Here is a 19,335-nt window from a genome sequence, read left to right as displayed (position 1 = left end):
ATTCTAAAATTAATTAAATTGTTTTTTTCCCCTCATCAATCTACATACAATACCCCATAATCACAAGGTGAAAACAGGTTTTTAGAAATGTTTTCAAAATTATACAAAATAAAAACAGAAATACTTGTACTCAGACCCTTTGCTATGAGACTCGAAATTGAGCTCAGGTGCATCCTGTTTCCATTGATCATCCTTGAGATGTTTCTACAACTTGATTGGAGTCCACCTGGTAAATTCAATTGATTGGACATGATTTGGAAAGGCACACACCTGTCTACATAGTGCATGTCAGAGCAAAATGTCATGTCAGAGCCCGGACTTGAACCCAGTCGAACATCTCTGGAGAGACCTGAAAATAGATGTGCAGCAACACTCCCCATCCAACCTGACAGAGCTTGAGAGAATCTGCAGAGAAGAATGCGTGAAACTCCCCAAATAAATGTGTGTCAAGCTTGTAGCGTCATAACCAAGAAGACTCAAGGCTGTAATCGCTGCCAAACGTGCTTCAACAAAGTACTGAGTAAAGGGTCTGAATATTTATGTCAATGTGATATTTACGTTTTTGCTTTGTCATTATCGGCTATCGTGTGTAGGTTAATGAGGGGAAAAAATATTTCATCCATTTTAGGATAAGGCTGTAACGTAACAAAATGTGGGAAAAGTCAAGGGGTCTGAATACTTTCTGAATGCACTGTACAATAGTGTTTAACATGATTTTTGAATGACTCCCTTTCTCTGTACCCCCCACATACAATTATCTGTAAGGTTCTTCAGTCGAGCAGTGAATTTCATACACAGATTCAACCAGAAAGACCAGTAAGGTTTTCAAATGCCTTGCAAAAAAGGGAACTTATTGGTAGATGGGTATAAAAAGAAGCCAACATTGAATATCCCTAGGAACATGGTGAAGTTGTTGTATAGTTACAATTTGGATGGTGTATCAATACACCCAGTCACTACAAAGATACAGGCGTCCTATCTAACTCAGTTGCCGGAGAGGAAGGAAACTGTTCAGGGATTTCACCATAGGCCTATGGTGACATTAAAACAGTTACGGAGTTTAATAGCTGTGATAGGAGAAAACTGAGGATGGATCAGCTATATTGTACTTACTCCACAATACTAAACTAAATGACAGAGTAAAAAGAAGGAAGCCTGTACGGAATAAAAATATTCCAAAACATGGATCCTGTTTGAAATAAGGCACTAACGTAAAGCTGCAAAAAATGTGCCAAAGAAATTAACTTTATGTCCTGAATACAAAGCGTTATGTTTGGGGCAAGTCCAACACAACACGTCACTAAGTACCACTTCATATTTTCAAGCATGGTGGTGGCTGCATCATGTTATGGGTATACCTCTTATCGGCAAGGACTAGGGAGTTTTTTTGTTGATTAAAATAAACAAATTAGAGCTAATCACAGGCAAAATCCTAGAGGAATACCTGGTTGTCTTCTTTCCAACGCACTACGAGACAAATGTATATTTCAGAAGGACAATAACCTAAAACACAATGCCAAATCAACATTGGAGTTGCTTACCAAGATGACATTGAATGTTCCTTAGTGGCCCAGTTACAGTTTTGACTTAAGTCGGATTTGTTTACATCCCTGTTAGTGAGCATTTCACCTTTGCCAAGATAATCCATCTACCTGACAGGTGGATTTTGGACTTCAATTTCAGTTATTTAAATGTATGATTCTGAGAACTTGTTGGCAATTTAAAAATCTTTATTTCAAAGAGCATTTTACAAGAAACACATTATTCTGGTCTTCAATCGATTTCTTCACCTTTAGCACCAAGTGTATGTTATTGAGCACCCTCAGAAAAAGGTATGATTTTAGAAAGTTTTAATCATATTTTTTATTGAACACTCACAGTGAACAGACAGATATGTGCACACAAGGGAAGTGACAAATTAATCAAACACATAATACAATTGTTTGAGAGAAAATTTGCAAAACTCCATGCTCTCACCCACTTTTTTACTTTGGAGATTTGTTAGACCTCTTAACAACTACCCATTTCACCATCTCTTTTACTCAAAAAGCTAACTTCAAATTAACCAAAGTATTGAAATTACAAATTTAAAGATAAGTCAGAAAATATGTTAAATGCTCTTAAACAGTTTTGAAGTATATATTTGCAAAAGTTTAACAGTGCAGTTTGGAAGGGCATTTTGTTTTAATTGGTTGTTTTAATAGGCTTGGACACCATAACACTATACAACATTGATGATTTAAGTGCCTAAATAAAACACGACTTTTGTAATATGGCTAAACGAATAAAATCTAATTGTTATACTACATAATGTTAGTTTATAACTTTTACAGGTTTTCCCATGACATTTTCAAATACGCAAGTACTGCATTCACAACATACTTTCACAAGACAATTTGGACTATTGCATGCATAACAAGACCCACAAACACTTTCTTAGACCAGATTTCACATAAATGGCAACATACAAAACGAAACACAGTTGTGTGTTTGAGCTCCTAAAAGAAACAAGGGGGAATATAAAGCCTATTTCTATGCATAGAATAGATCATCCATGTACAAAATGCAGACAAATAGAAAAACACAACAACCCATTAATAGTAGACACTAGCGTCATTAGAACAGGGTGCTATATGAGGCGAACAGGCCATTGAGTCAAATGTTAGAGTAGAATAATATTGTTGCATTTCCAAAACTCTAAAGGAGAACTTTCCCTTAAAGCTCAGATTATAAGGCTATTGACAAACTCAACAGCTCCCACCCTCAATGACTGCACACTTTCATCCCAGCATGCTAAATATTAGGTGCCAAGAATGTGTCACTATCTACAAACAAAGGAGACATGCTGGTGTTAGTGTGTTAACGTTGTCAAGGGTTGTTGTGAGTCTGTCAAATGGAGAACTTTCTCCTCTTCATCTTTTTCCATGGTTTTCTCATCTAAGGAGAGCTCAGAAGATTGTGCTCCAGCGTTTGGGGGGAAGGCGGGACTTGGTCTCCTGTAAACAGAGGGAAGCAGAAGTAATATATTGTACTGATATCTGAAATATTAAATTCTATACATTTACATTTACATTTAAGTCATTTAGCAGACGCTCTTATCCAGAGCGACTTACAAATCAAAAGAGTAAATATAGAGCTTTAAAAGTGCTTGTCATGGTTGGACGAGTGTCTCTATTCGATGGAAAGAAGGATTTCTATTTTCTATGAGAAGATTAGGGTTAAATTTGTTATTTGTATTTACATGATTGTCAAAAGTCACATTTTCAGGGATTCAAAGTTAGTATATACTCTCAGGAAAGAGGGTTGAGGTAGGTATAAAGACATCAATAAAAATGAGTTGTGCAATAGAGATTAAACTGAAAAAGTATTGATAACAAAAGACACCATCCATTTTACCATTCATTTCTCTAATACCTATGCATTTACATGAAAATTACATAGCCAGGTACAGTGTAATTACAGTGTACTTACATACCTGTTTGCGTACTGTAATACCTGTTTATATCAATGTGTACCTACACTGTAATTATACTTTAACTACGCAACTATATAGGAGCATACTGTATATCATAAAGTGTAGCCCAACCAGTCAAGTTAAACGTATATAATTGTGTCCATTTAATTAATGCACATGTTAGTTTAGTATGATGTCAAATAAATCGCAATGTAATTAGATTTTTTGTGATTTATGTCTAAACTAATGAAGATTCAGGATGCATATGGCTAGGTTACATCTCTAATTTACTCACTTTGATAATACTGTTGTTTTGATAGGTAAACACGCATAAGAAACAATGTTTATCAGGTGCACTCTTTAGACAGTGTAACTGTGTAGCGACAAGATAAACTTGGGATACAAACATCAGGATGTCTCACCAGTTTGAAGATTTTGGACAGTGTCCCTTGGTCTCTGCGGCATCTGTAAGATGACTTTGTGGCATCAGCATGTGGTGGCGAGGCCTAGAACAAGATGCTTTATAAACACATGGAACATGGCTGGCCCTGGGTATAAATCAGTGCTCAGCTCTCATTGGATGAAGTAGGGAGAGGACACCAAAATGGTGTTGAACTAGTAGTTATATTGAGTTTGAATATATTTTGATAAACACAATGGGTATAAATGTTACATTACTACAATGCTCTTTTGCATTAAACCCAGAAATGTCATGTTTCTACCAAAATCAGTTTACTTCATTCAGTGGTCTGTTACTGTAAAAGAATGGTATGAATGAGACAGGAAGAGAAATAAATGTGGAATGACCAACATTACAGCAACCTTTAGGGGGTAAGAAGATGGAAGACAAAGGAATGCATTACTTCAGAGCACACATAACACAGAGAACTGGTGAGGAGCACATTTCAATTCTTACACCCTGGACAGCTCACTCTGTGGACACAGAGGAGTTGAATGAAGAAACACACTAATGCAGGAAGATTAGTGAGTCACCATGAACAGAAAATGGGGCAGAGATGAAAGAGTCTCACAGACTGGTAAGGAAAGGAATGGTGGAAAGGAAGGCGGAAACTGTTGTATATAGGAGTCCCTGAGAGAGTCTTTACCGCTTGCGGTTCAGAAATAGTTGAGCAGTGTCAAAGTCATCCAGAAGCAGTGACTCTAAATTAAAATGTCAGAAAAACTGAAATCGTGAGATGTAATGTCACCACAGTATAAGCTGTATTTGAGCTTTTCATCAGCCACTACGTTCCATGAATAATTCCAATGTGAGGAAAACTGTGTTCGACGTTGATTCATGCATCTGACATTTTCCATTAGAGTAAGAATAGTAAGGTAAACAATGTTTGTGCTTAGCAAAATGTTATTTAGGCTTTCTAAGAAATATATATATATTCATTTGGATGTTAACTGTCTTGAAGAATCACACAAGGGAAGGAAGATGCAGAGTTGGGAGAGTACAAGTTAAATAAGTGGGAAGAACACAATCAAAACGCTCACAGAAGGACATTAGAGAAAGTCTTCAGACAGAGGGAAACATTTAAGATGTCATTATCAAACACAGGGCTGTGAGGTCAACACTGTTTTGGGGGTTTAGGGTTGAGTTTGAATGACCTACCAAGCCCAAGACCTCCCTCCACTAGACATGAAAGAAAAAGAGAGTATCAGGAAGATTCATGAAGCCCTACTGTAGCAGCACCTGTTACTATAACAACAGAAAATGTAAACCTACTATACTAGCTAGCCAACTTGCACAGGCCCATGAAGTCATGCGCTGTAAAAAGCAAGGAACAGTTTAAAGCTAATTACCACTTTTTTTTCTGAAAGGGGCCTAAAGAAACAGTAACCACAGTAAAGTAAAATGTTTTTTAAAGGAGGTAATGGAACTCACCCTGGACTTGGGACGGGGAGAGGCTGTCACCTGAGGATACAGAACCCAACAAATGATAAGGTCCTATTCCATGAGTTCAAAGATGGAAACATAAGGACATTGGCTAATGGGGAAAACCCTTTACAGCAGCAGAGAGTTTAATAAAAAAACAGTACTTTTGAACGTTTGAAGCAGTGGTGCAGGCCTAGAGAAACTGACTTGTGCTAGATAGCTACTCTACGCAATATCTTGTGGATATGTCTCCTAACGAGGACCAGAGCTGGGCAAAACATCTGGTCTGTCTAGATTATGAATAATGAAATCAAAAGTTGCTGGAGAACTTCAATGGGTGAAAAATAACTTTGTCCAAGTTTACATTTATCTTGATGAGAGAACATACTGCTACATTATTCTCTGAGCAGTATGTTCTCTCATCAATATAAATAGGAACATGAATAGGTGAAGATGAATACTGTATGCACTACAAACCGCTTATTTACAGTTACAAATAAATCTTGTTCCAATTGTATGGCAAGTTTGATCATGCCCTTCTTATACTGTATCAAACAATCACCATTGACCAAAGCGGATGTAACTTCAGGTAATACATTTTCTCCAAGGTCTCTACAATGCTTCAGGTAAGATAAATACCATTGAGAATTAAACTAGTTTATAATTCTTCGACAACAAAAGATCTTGTGTAAGAGTGTGTAAGAGTAAGTTCAATATATTTATTTCACAACCTTCAACTTTACAATTACAATTTGTTAAAATCAAACTAATATAATACATGTTATAATATATAAAATCGCACAGAGGTAGTCAATCTAAGATACTCACGCTCAAGCTCCTGAAGAAATGCATTACGGCATTCTCATTAGCCCGACGTCGAGGGGCTGGCTTGGGGGAGGTGGCGTGACCCCGGAAGGACCCCTAAAGGTATAAACAATTGTCAAAAACTCACAGAAGTCTTACTGCTAACGTTGGACAATCAGGCTCAATTAAATGGCTATGAGTACATGAACCTCTACAGGATCAGTGTCCCTATACCGGGACGGTTGAGCTAACGTGCACTAGTGTGATTAGCATGACGTTGTAAGTAACAAGAACTTTTCCCGGGACATAGGCGTCTTATATCGGCAGAAAGCTTAACCTGTTGGGGCTAGGGGGCAGTATTTTCACGGCTGGATAAAAAACGTACCCGATTTAATCTGGTTACTAATCCTACCCAGTAACTAGAATATGCATATACTTATTATATATGGATAGAAAACACCCTAAAGTTTCTAAAACTGTTTGAATGGTGTCTGTGAGTATAACAGAACTCAAATGGCAGGTCAAAACCTGAGAGATTCCTTTACAGGAAGTGGCCTGTCTGACCATTTCTGGAACTTCTTTGCCATCTCTATCTTTTACAAAGGATCTCTGCTCTGATCTCTGCTCTGCTCTGACACTTCCTACGTCGTCCATGGGCGCTCAGAGCCCGGGAAAAAACAGAATGTCGTCATCCCAGCCCCAGGCTGAAACACATTATCGCCTTTCTCAAGTGGCCGATCACGGGACTGTGGGCTTAGGCGCGTGACCTGGCCGCCCCCGTCTTTGTGATTTTTTCCTCTGTTTGCCGAAAAGGAGATTCCCGGTCGGAAAATATTATCGCTTTTCTACGAGAAAAATGGCATAAAAAATGATTTTAAACAGCAGTTGACATGCTTCGAAGTACGGTAAAGGAATATTTAGAATTTTTTTGTCACGAAATGCGCCATGCGCACGACCGTTATTTACCATTTCGGATAGTTTCTGGAACGCACGGACAAAACGACGCTATTCGGATATAACGATGGATTATTTGGGACCAAACCAACATTTGTTATTGAAGTAGAAGTCCTGGGAGTGCATTCTGACGAAGAACAGGAAAGGTAAGACCATTTTTCATATAGTAAATCTGATTATGGTGAATGCTAAACTTGCTGGGTGTCTAAATAGCTAGCCCTGTGATGCCGGGCTATGTACTTAGAATATTGCAAAATGTGCTTCATCCGAAAAGCTATTTTAAAATCGGACATATCGAGTGCATAGAGGAGTTCTGTATCTATAATTCTTAAAATAATTGTTATGCTTTTTGTGAACGTTTATCGTGAGTAATTTAGTAAATTGTTAGCGAATTCCCCGGAAGTTTGCGGGGGGTATGCTAGTTCTGAACGTCACATGCTAATGTAAAAAGCTGTTTTTTGATATAAATATGAACTTGATTGAACAAAACATGCATGTATTGTATAACATAATGTCCTAGGGTTGTCATCTGATGAAGATCATCAAAGGTTAGTGCTGCATTTAGCTGTCTTCTGGGTTTTTGTGACATTATATGCTAGCTTGAAAAATGGGTGTCTGATTATTTCTGGCTTGGTACTCTGCTGACATAATCTAATGTTTTGCTTTCGTTGTAAAGCCTTTTTGAAATCGGACAGTGTGGTTAGATTAACGAGAGTCTTGTCTTTAAGTAGCTGTAAAATAGTCATATGTTTGAGAAATTGAAGTAATAGCATTTCAAACGTTTTGAAAATCGCGCCACAGGATTCAACTGGCTGTTACGTAGGTGGGACGAATTCGTCCCACCTAGCCCAGAGAGGTTAAATTCTTGTTAATCTAACTGCACTGTCCAATTTACAGTAGCTAATACAGTGAAAAAATACTATGCTATTGTTTGAGAAGAGTGCACAACAACAAAAAACTTTTATCACGGCAACTGGTTTGATACATTCATCTCTGAAGGTAAATAATGTACTTACTGTCACACCCTGATCGGTTTCACCTGTCTTTGTGCTTGTCTCCACCCCCCTCCAGGTGTCGCAAATCTTCCCCATTATCCCCTGTGCATTTCAACCTGTGTTCTCTGTTTGTCTGTTGCCGGTTCGTATTGTCTTGTCAGGTCTTAACAACTTGTTTTCCCATCTTCCTTCTTTCTCATGTTTCTGTTTCCTAGTTCCCCCGGTTCTGACCATTTCTGCCTGCCCTGACCCAAGCCTGCCTGCCGTTCTGTACCTGCCTGACTTTGACCTGTTTACGAACCTCTGCCTGCCCTGACCGTGAGCCTGCCTGCTGTTCTGTACATTGTTGACTCTGCCCTGGATTACAGACCTCTGCCTTCCCTTGACCTGTCTTTTGCCTGCCCCCTGTTTGGGTCAATAAACTTTGATTCTAGCTGTCTGCATCTGGGTCTTATCCTGAGTTCTGATAGTAGGAACTGGCCATGACTGACCCAGCAGACTCAGACCAGCTCCACAATGCTGTCTCCCAGCAAAAAGCCATCATTGGAAGACACAAGGAGTTACTGCAATGCCTTATGGAGGGACTCCATACCCTGGCGGAATGCCATGACCAGGCGTTCAATACATTACTGGAGCAATTCCGCGTATTCCCTACAAAGCAGCAAGCCACACCAGTTATTCCCCAGACTCTCAGCAATCCCACCACCAGTGATGTTTCTTCCCAGCCTACACCAGTTTCCCGAGAACCCCGCTTACCTCCTCCCGAGCGTTACGCTGGAGATTCTGGAACCTACCGGGTCTTTCTCTCCCAGTGCTCCCTCTTCTTCGAGCTGCAGCCTTCTTCGTTCCCCTCGGACCGCTCGAGGATAGCGTACATCATAACGCTGATGTCCGGGAGGGCACTCGCCTGGGCTATGGCGGTGTGGGAGCAACAGTCTGCCGTCTGCCTCAGTCTGGAGGAGTTTGTGGTGGAAGTACGGAAGTTCGAGTCTCCATTGTCCGGGATAGAGGCTGCTCGTAAATCGCTCTAGCTACGTCAAGATGCCCTTAGTGTGGCAGACTATGTAGTGGATTTTCGCACGTTGGTGGTGAGTGCCTGAGAGTGCCTGGAACCCGAAAGCATTGTTTGACATGTTCCTTCACGGATTATCGGAGGTGATCAAAGATGAGCTCGCAGCCCGAGGTTGCCCATGGACCTCGACTCCCTCATAGCCTTCACCATCTGGATCGATGGGCGACTACGAGAATGTAGGAGGGAGAGGGAATCTGTCCCCTATCACCTCGACTCTGAGGAACCCTGGAAACCCCCGAAGGCATTTCTGAGAGACTCTGACGTCACCCGAGTGCTCACGGGAATCGCAGAGGGCGGTCGACTCGCCTCCTCCATAGCCCACGCTACTGGGATGGGCTCGATTGTCTCAGGATGAATGTTTACGCAGACTGAACACCAGGAGCTGTTTGTATTTCGGGACTACAGTGAGGGAAAAAAGAATATGATACCCTGCTGATTTTGTACATTTGCCCACTGACAAAGAAATGATCAGCCTATAATTTTAATGGTAGATTTATTTCAACAGTGAGAGACAGAATAACAACAAAAAAATCCAGAAAAACGTGTGTCAAAAATGTTATAAATTGATTTGCATTTTAATGACGGAAATAAGTATTTGACCCCCTCTCAATCAGAACGATTTCTGGCTCCCAGGTGTCTTTTATACAGGTAACGAGCTGAGATTAGGAGCACACTCTTAAAGGGAGTGCTCCTAATCTCAGCTTGTTACCTGTATAAAAGACACCTGTCCACAGAAGCAATCAATCAATCAGATTCCAAACTCTCCACCATGGCCAAGACCAACGAGCTCTCCAAGGATGTCAGGGACAAGCAGCTTGGTGAGAAGGTGACAACAGTTGGTGCGATTATTCGCAAACGGAAGAAACACAAAATAACTGTCAATCTCCCTTGGCCTGGGGCTCCATGCAAGATCTCACCTCGTGGAGTTGCAATGATCATGAGAACGGTGAGGAATCAGCCCAGAACTACACGGGAGGATCTTGTCAATGATCTGGGACCATAGTCACCAAGAAAACAATTGGTAACACACTACGCCGTGAAGGACTGAAATCCTGCAGCGCCCGCAAGGTCCCCCTGCTCAAGAAAGCACATATACATGCCCGTCTGAAGTTTGCCAATGAACATCTGAATGATTCAGAGGACAACTGGGTGAAAGTGTTGTGATCAGATGAGACCAAAATGAAGCTCTTTGGCATCAACTCAACTCGCCGTGTTTGGAGAAGGAGGAAGAACACAAGAACACCATCCCCAACGTCGAACATGGAGGTGGAAACATTATGCTTTGGGGTTGTTTTTCTGCTAAGGGGACAGGACAACTTCACTGCATCAAAGGGACGATGGACGGGGCCATGTACCTTCCCTCAGCCAGGGCATTGAAAATGGGTCGTGGATGGGCATTTCAGCATGACAATGACCCAAAACACATAGCCAAGGCAACAAAGGAGTGGCTCAAGAAGAAGCACATTAAGGTCCTGGAGTGGCCTAGCCAGTCTCCAGACCTTAATCCCATAGAAAATCTGTGGAGGGAGCTGAAGGTTCGAGTTGCCAAACGTCACCCTCGAAAACTTAATGACTTGGAGAAGACCTGCAAAGAGGAGTGGGACAAAATCCCTCCTGAGATGTGTGCAAACCTGGTGGCCAACTACTATAAACATCTGACCTCTGTGATTGCCAACAAGGGTTTTGCCACCAAGTACTAAGTCATGTTTTGCAGAGGGGTCAAATACTTATTTCCCTCATTAAAATGCAAATCATTTTATAACATTTTTGACATGGGTTTTTCTGGATTTTTTTGTTGTTTTTCTGTCTCTCACTGTTCAAATAAACCTACCATTAAAATTATGGACAGATAATTTCTTTATCAGTGGGCAAACGTACAAAATCAGCAGGGGATCAAATACTTTTTTCCCTCACTGTACATGACATTATATTTCCACCTGTCCATTGAAAAGACCAGGCTCATCAGTAGGCACAAATACTCTGGTGAGCCGTACAGGGATTTTCCAATCATTACTTGCACCCCTCTCCATGCCACCCTGTTATGGGGTGACCAGGACAAATCACTCCGGGTGCTCAATGACTCTGGGGCCCATGAAAGCTTTTTCGATGCTACCTTGGTGTCAGAGCTTGGTATCACCACTCATCCACTCTGTGCTGGATGGGCGCTCTATTGGCAGAGTCACCTGCAATACGATTCCTATTGACCTACGAGTTTCAAAGTGTATGCAGTTTCTGCTCATCGAATCTCCCCATGTACCTGTGGTTTTGGGATATTCATGGCTCCAGAAGCACAATCCCCTGATCGACTGGGCTACTGGTGCTATTGTGGGTTGGATCCCGCTCTGCCATGCTCATTGTCTCAAGTCAGCCCAGCCTGCTCCGGGATGTCTCCCTGCAGGCTTGAGAGAAGCCTCGGACTTCCCCGCCATGCCCGCGGAGTATCAGGACATCCGGGAGGTCTTCAACAAGGCCAGTGCTACTTCTCTCCCTCCGCATTGACCCTTACGTCTGCGCCATTGACGTTCTCCCGGGCACCACACCCCCTCGGAGGCGGCTTTACTCCCTGTCAGGTCTGGAGACCAAGGCTATAGAGGAGTACATTGAGAATTCACTCGTTGCAGGGAGTATTCGACCATTGGCCCCCCACGCCGGCGAAGGACCAAACCCTGCGCCTGTGTATCGACTACAGGAGTCTTAATGACATCACTGTAAAAAAAACGCTTATCTCCTCGGCTTTTGAAACTCTTCAGGGAGCGACCATCTTCTCCAAGTTGGACTTTGGGGAACGCCTACCATCTGATTCAGATACGGGAAGGAGATGAGTGGAAGACTGCCTTTAACACAGCTAGCTGTGTTCCAGGTGTTCCAGAACTGGTTCGTGTTTGTGTACCTCGACGACATCCTGGTCTTTTCCTGGTCAGCTCAAGAACACGTCCTCCACCACCGACAAGTCCTTCAGCGTCTCCTGGAGAACCAGGTTTTCATTAAAGCGGAGAAGTGTGAGTTCCATCACTCCACTATCTCTTTCCTTGGATACGTCATCACTGCAGGACATATACAGATGGATCCAGACAAGGTGAGAGTGGTGGTGGATTGGCCTAAACCCACATCCAGAGTGCAGCTGCAATGTTTCCTGGGGTTTGCTAACTTCTACTGCCACTTCATTCGTTTTTACAGCATCCTGGCTTCCCCCTTCTCAGCACTCACCTCTCCCAAGGTTCCCTTCATATGGTCGCCAGAAGCTGCACCCCTGCGCTTTCCTCTCCCATCGTCTTACCCCTACTGAGAGGAACTATGATGTGGGAGAACTCCTCGCCATCAAGACGATGCTGGAGGAGTGGAGGCACTGGTTGGAAGGGGCGGAACACCCATTCTTGGTGTGGACTGACCATAAGAACCAGGAATATCTCTGCACCGCCAAGCGCCTCAACTCTAGGCAGGCTCATTGGGCCCTGTTATTCACCCGGTTCAATTTCACTCTTTTCTACATCCCAGGGTCCAAGAACGTGGACGCACTCTCACGGTTGTATTGCCCCGCTGCTACTCCGTCTGACCCCGAGACCATCCTCCCTACTGCCTGTCTAGCGGCTGCAATCATCTGGGGTATAGAGAGCCTGGTCTGTAAGGCGCAGCGTTCCCAGCTGGAATCCGGAGTACCAGGGAACTGGCAGAGTGTCCCGGACTCTGCCCGTTCCCCGGTCCTGGAATGGGCACATTCCTCCAGACTGACCTGTCATTCAGTCTCCTGTCAGACGCTTTTGGTGGCCTTCCATGGTGCCGAATGTTTCCGCATTCGTCGCTGCCTGCACGGTGTGTGCACAAAATAAGACTCCTCTGCAATCTCTAGCTGGCCTTCTACAACCACTCCCTATTCCTCACCGCCCCTGGTCCCATATGTTCCTGTACTTTGTTACTGGGCTTCACCCATCAGACGGCAACATTACTATCCATTTAATCCCCCTTACAAAGTCACCCTCAGCCAAGGAGACGGCTCAGCTCATGGTGCAGCACATCTTTCGGATCCATGGACTTCGGGTCGACATGGTCTCCGATCAGGGTCCCCAGTTCTCGTCCCAGTTCTGGAATACGTTCTGCAATCGCATTGGGTCATCGGCCAGCCTGTCCTCTGGTTTCCATCCCCAATCTAAAGGCCAGTCAGAGCAAGCCAATCAGGACCTGGAGACGGCCCTTCATTGCCTTGTCTCTGCCAACCCCACCACCTGGAGCCAGCAACTCGTGTGGGTGGAATATGCCCACAACACCCTTCCCTGCTCGGCCACTGGTCTCTTGCCCTTTGAGTGTTCCTTGGGATATCAGCCCCCGGTCTTCCCCGAGCAAGAGGAAGAAGTCAGCATACCTGCCCCTCCAGGTGGAGTCCCATAAACTTTCCCCCCATTTCATTGGCCCGTTCCCCATCTCTAAAATACTTAGCCCCTCTGCTGTTCGCCTTCTGTTGCCCCACACCCTCTGTATCCATCCTACGTTTCATGTGTCTAAGATAACACCTGTGTCTCACTGGACTTTGTCTTCTGTTTCCAGAACAGCCTGCCTGCTGTTCTGTACCTTATTGACTCTGCCCTGGATTACAGACCTCTGCCTGCCCTTGACCTGTCTTTTGCCTGCCCCCTGTTTGGGTCAATACACATCTGTGATTCCAGCTGTCTGCATCTGGGTCTTATCCTGATTTCTGATACTTACATTCAGTAATCTTGCTCTGATTTGTCATCCTGAGGGTCCCAGAGATAAAATGTAGCATAGTTTTGTTCGATAAAATCCATTTTTATATTCAAATGTAGGAACTGGGTTCTACAGGTTGAACCCCTGCTGTCTCTGGCTCCACACCCACCTCGCCTGGCCAACTAGATATGTGAAAGTTAGTGTATGAGCTAATGATCCATCATGTATGACATTCCTGGTAGTGTGTAAACTTACATTTTGTATTACCATATAATTTTTGTATGTTCTCTATAGTTATGTACTTGAAAATGTATTAATTGACCAATTCGGCACATTTGGGCAGACTTGATACAAAATATTGTCCAGTATTGCAATTCTTCTTTGGATCAATCTGAAACGTTGCACACACACTGCTGCCATCTAGTGGCCAAAATCTAAATTGCGCCTAAACTGCAATATTATATGATGGCCTTTCTCTTGCATTTCAATGATGATGAAAAAAATGTATAATAGAAAATGCATGTTTTTTTGTTTGTATTATCTTTTACCGGATCTAATGTGTTATATTCTCCTACATTCATTTCACATTTCCATAAACTTCAAAGTGTTTCTTTGAAATGGTGTCAGGAATATGCATATTCTTGCTTCAGGTCCTGAGCTACAGGCAGTTAGATTTGGGTATGTCATTTTAGGCAAAAATGGGTCCATAAACTACTTTGTACAGTCTGTACTGTATGTATTTTAATCAATTTTTCAAGTTGAGGTGACTTTCTGAACAGATACTCTGCTCTGTATTTCTTTGTAATGTTATGCATCCTAGTTCACAGAGTGCGTTTTTTTTACATGGTTTGCTCAAGGGAATTAGAAATTAAAATAAATGCACACAGATGAGTTCAAAAAAAGGGTTGCATAACCAAATGCTCCCTCACATGAAGGTGATTGGGAGTTGATTTTTAAAAGCTGTCTGTCGGGAGGATTGCACTTCAATGGAAGATATTCAAAATGTGTTTAAATAACCTATTCTAGAAAGTAAAGTATAATTGTGCAGAAATAAATTCAGATATCCAAGAACTTTACTACAGCAAGACAATTCAGGCTGAATTCAAGCCTTTTCAAGGCCCCTCCCTCCAGATATAGGTTTTAATTGGATAACTGTTTTGTTGCGAAGAATTTTCCTGCACTGCAGGAAATGTGGATGAGCTTCGTGATTTACACAAATTTACTGAAAATCCGCACTAAGACACGATTATATTAACAGTATTGCACTTTGTAGCCTACTTTTGTCGAGCCCATAACCACAGATCAAGCAACATTATGGGCTAAACGTTCAAATCCTGTTGCAGCAGGATTATTTGCTATGAAAATACTGGTCAAAATAAGATCCTAGGTCTGTAACCCAACCTACAGCATTATGTTAATTTCCATTATCATAGCTGACAGTGATTAATACAAGCGCTGAGTGGAGAAGACTGGATATTCTTTTAGAATGTCTGCAATGGGAAAATGATGCAATTTTCCGGGTTAAAATGCATATATATTGACAAAACATTACAAAAAAATTCATAACATCAGAGATAAGCAGTTGTTAACCTGCCATCACTCAGCAATGTGCCCCCCTTCCCTAGTTTTGGTTGCAATAAACTCTAGAGAAAATACGCTGAAGACAAAGCTTAGAATCATTTGGGGGTGTTTGATCGACTTGCTTAGCTTTAGGAAAAAACATGAGACCTTGTAACCCGCAGAGGACCAACTGGTGCATGATGCAGACAGATCACATTGGATATTCTGTTTGTTATCAAGTCTGTACAGCTAAATAAATGGTGGTCAAAGTTTTATGAATTCAAGCTATGCAGTAGTTGTATATTAGGCACCTGATTTCAAACTGTGATCATATGAAACACAACAGTCCATTTCAAAAGTTAATTTCTCACACTTTCCCAATGGGGAAGCTTCTGGAGAATTTGTAGCAATGCACTTATGACAGCAAACACCCAGTCAAACACACAGCTATCCAGGTTGGGGTCAGTAAAAAAAATTCAGTGGTCAATTAAAATTCAGTGGTCAATTAAGATTCAAGCCTAAAAAGAAGTTTAGAACTAAAATGGAAATTAGATGGACCCTTTGGAATGTACTCGACTTGATTCTGACTATTGCAATAATTTGAGGAACTATATTTGAACAATATTTTAAGAGGTAAGGTATTGATTTTTCAATGTTGGTCATAAACATTAAAGACATGCCTCGGAACTTTGGCAACTAGTAAATATTTTTTAAACCTCCCGCTTTGGGTTGAATGTGTCAATGTGTAGTTCATACATGCATAATCTATGAGCAGAATTACGTTTTTAGCACAATTAGCCACAAAAGAAAGCGACTGTTTACTGGAAGCTGTGCGGCACCATTTTCCCTCCATTTTCCCACTTGTGGGCCAGCCGCATGCAATTCGAGTTCCAGCCAATGACCTTTAGCCCCTCGCCATGTGAGTGACAGCTAGCAGGATGCACACACAGCAGAGCAAGAGAGACAGCGATGACATGGTGCACATGTCTGACGTAGTATGCAATTTTCGTGGACCACTTTTGGCGCATGAGCGCTACTTTAAGAACTACAGGCCAAAAAGTACACAAACGTACCGGAGAATCTCTAAGAGATTGTCAGCAAATAAATGGTGTATTCCTGTTAATCAACGAGAATCCCTGTTATCTTCAGCGGTTCTATAGCTATTAATTTTCCCCAAAAAAATCCTCAACATGGAGAAACAATGCCAAACAATCTGTACAGCAAGTAGTCCATTTGATATTTTGGGTAGATCTATAATAAAAATCAAATGACCAATTGTCTAAGGTTACTACATCAGGTATTCTACAAGTATTTTAGCTCTGCACAATAAATAAATCACCTTTTTTCAAAGAATCTCTCTCGACTGCACACAAAAACTGGACAGATCTATCCTTACCATCATCATAGAACACTATAGACTGGAAGAGTCTTGGTGAGGCCATTGATCTTAACAGTTGGTAACACCAGATGCTCACCTTGCCCCTTTTATTTTTGTCACCTCCAAAGAACGTGCTAATCTGATCCATCAGGCCAGGGGCCTTCTTCCTCCTGCTCAGTCCAAATGAGCTTTGCCCTGAGGTACTCGCTGTGGCCATGCTGGATAGTGGTTAGGTAGGGTTGGGACGACCGCTCTGTATCTGGGATTTAGACCTTTCAAACCAACTCTGTAATCGCTCTGCTGTTGCTCCTTGGATACTTTTCTATCTGTCTGACGTTGAATGGGCAGTCTTTGAAGGTGTCGTCCCCGTGCCCCGATGTATCATGGGAGATGAGGCAGGTCAGGTGGGGGTAGGCGGGCACAGTGGCATACATGGTGCTGGCCTGACTCCAGGCGTTCTTTGGTCTCTCAGTGCCTGTGGAGTCAGTCACTACCGCCCTCTGCATGGGCCAGCCATTGTACTCCCCCCCTGGCCCGGCCTGAACTAGGGCCCTGATGCAAAACAGTCTCCAGCACTGTGAGGCCATTGTTTAAATGGACCCCATATATCTTTTTGATTGATTATATTCAAATAAGATTTAAATTAGCCCTGTTTTCCATACAGTTGACTAGAAAAGGAAACACGTAAATGCTAACTAATGTTGAAACATATGGAAATAATTTCTCTATGAAAGAAGTTGTTAATCACAACTACACAAAAGTTTTGGTCAGTTATGGAAACAGACATAAAAACCATACCTACTTATTTATCTCATAATTCATAAGAAATTCAATGCATTTACTAAGTAATAGTTATTATAGCTGATATTTACTCATGCTGTTTTGCCAATGCAATATATACGTTTACCAAAAAATGTTTGTCAAACTCGATTGTGTTGTTTCAATCCATAGAAGCTGCAGCAGCTGTGAAACAAAGCGGATTCTGTTAGAAAACACCCTAACATTAGCATATTCATATTTTGAAACAGATGCCTTTTGTTTTTTGTGGTTTTTTTAGGTGTTTTTTTTCTCCAAATATTTAATACCATTTTAAAGTTAAACAGTTCACAATGCAAAATATTGACCTAGTAGGATTAACCTGCAATGGCCTTAAAGACATTCCAAATACTACTTTCACAGATCTCACTCTGTTTTCTGATAAACTCAGAGATCTCTGCTCTGCGCACCAAATGAGAGCACAGATAATACTTTTCACAAAGTCAGATTAGAGTGCTGTGAAACATAAGAAGAACAGATAAGATAAAATAAAATCGTAGTGTTAAAAGGAACTTAAATGATAATGTTTCTTCAGAAAATGTGAACTACACATTGTATGCCATTTAAAAAAAGCAATTATCCTTTAGCCTGACACAGGCCTATAAACTGAAGGTAGGAGGTGTGTCAAACTAAATCTGCACAATGCTATTTTTTCACTGCATGCTAGTCATTAGTCAAAACTCCATGAGAACAGACTGTGGCTTGCCCAACAGTTACAGTTAATTCTATAAATGACCAGACTCACTGACATGGAACAAACCGCATAGGAACTATGAAGGAATGTAAGGAAGAGTTTGAGAATTTGAGTTATGCTATTCCATAGAGTTATGTTGTTCATGGGTAGACACATTTCTTTGTGTACTACACGTGCCTCCTTACTATATATAGTATGTGGCCTAGATCGTGCCTAGCACGGTTTTAATGGCTTTTGGCCACTCTATAAATGGAGTACACTTGGAGGGAGACATGCTTGTCCATTATGTCATGTCTACAGTAGTCCACCTGTTTTGTCAGGGAGGGTCTCTGAACAGCGCCCACAGGCCTGATAGAGAGCAGGAATGCAGAGAGTGGGTCGACCGCACTGCATGTGCCCTCGTGTCTAAAAGACTCTTGGCTTTGTCCCACCAGTTTGGAGGGTCGAGAGAGACCGCAGGGAAAACAATACGGGCCATGGAGGAAAACTGTGGGACACAAACACGGGAGATATCCTTGAACCACGAGAAGAATGTAGATCTAGAGACCAGGACACCCACCTAGGGTAGCAGATGAGAATCTACTAGTTAACAAGGCATTGTGCTGCCAATGTGCCTTAGGAGCCCACCAGTCAGGGAGACAAGTCTCCTCTGTTTCATCACGTGTGGCTGGGGAAAGACAATCCAGTAGGTTGTTTACTCTTATCACAACAGCAGTTATACTGGTTCTTGAACAAATAACATCAGCAAAGCTGTGAATGGTACTGTGACATATTTGAGGGCTCGTCTATTGAAACAGGTTAGTTGTTGGAAATGAATAAGTTGTCTCTCCAAGATCATAAATTGAAACAGTATAATTTGATATTCAAAGTCTTGACTGACCATTAGGTCTGTAATGACAACTGGGATTTCAAATGATAAACTTGATAACAGATGTATAACTATCATTTGTCTGTTGTCATGAGTATGCTATCGCATGTCACAAATGTGAGACAAGCTTAGGAACTTGTTTATTAGTGTTCTATTTACATAGTGTTTTATCAACGCATCT

The 19,335-nt window shown here is 41.9% G+C and overlaps 1 protein-coding gene across 3 annotated transcripts; it reads right to left on the bottom strand.

The window, feature by feature from the left end:
* Positions 1 to 1,712: 1,712 nt before the first annotated feature.
* mbpa (myelin basic protein a) lies at positions 1,713 to 17,174 on the bottom strand. Of its 3 annotated transcripts, XM_014177042.2 has the most exons (6): positions 16,874 to 17,174; positions 6,165 to 6,257; positions 5,346 to 5,375; positions 5,073 to 5,093; positions 3,877 to 3,960; positions 1,713 to 2,996 (listed from the first exon to the last, which is right to left on the bottom strand). In XM_014177042.2, exons 1-6 carry the CDS (start codon positions 16,991 to 16,993, stop codon positions 2,949 to 2,951), a joined length of 396 nt encoding a protein of 131 aa, XP_014032517.1. In that variant the 5' UTR covers positions 16,994 to 17,174; the 3' UTR covers positions 1,713 to 2,948. The 3 variants fall into 3 exon arrangements, with proteins under 3 accessions (XP_014032517.1, XP_014032519.1, XP_014032518.1); XM_014177044.2 differs by lacking the exon at positions 3,877 to 3,960; XM_014177043.2 differs by lacking the exon at positions 5,073 to 5,093.
* Between the last annotated feature and the right edge of the window lie 2,161 nt (positions 17,175 to 19,335).

Source organism: Salmo salar, chromosome ssa27 (assembly GCF_905237065.1).
Source record: "Salmo salar chromosome ssa27, Ssal_v3.1, whole genome shotgun sequence".
In the NCBI taxonomy this organism is placed as follows: Eukaryota; Metazoa; Chordata; class Actinopteri; order Salmoniformes; family Salmonidae; genus Salmo; species Salmo salar.
The sequence above is the reverse complement of the archived record's forward strand: the minus strand, read 5'-3'. Positions and strand labels throughout refer to the sequence as shown.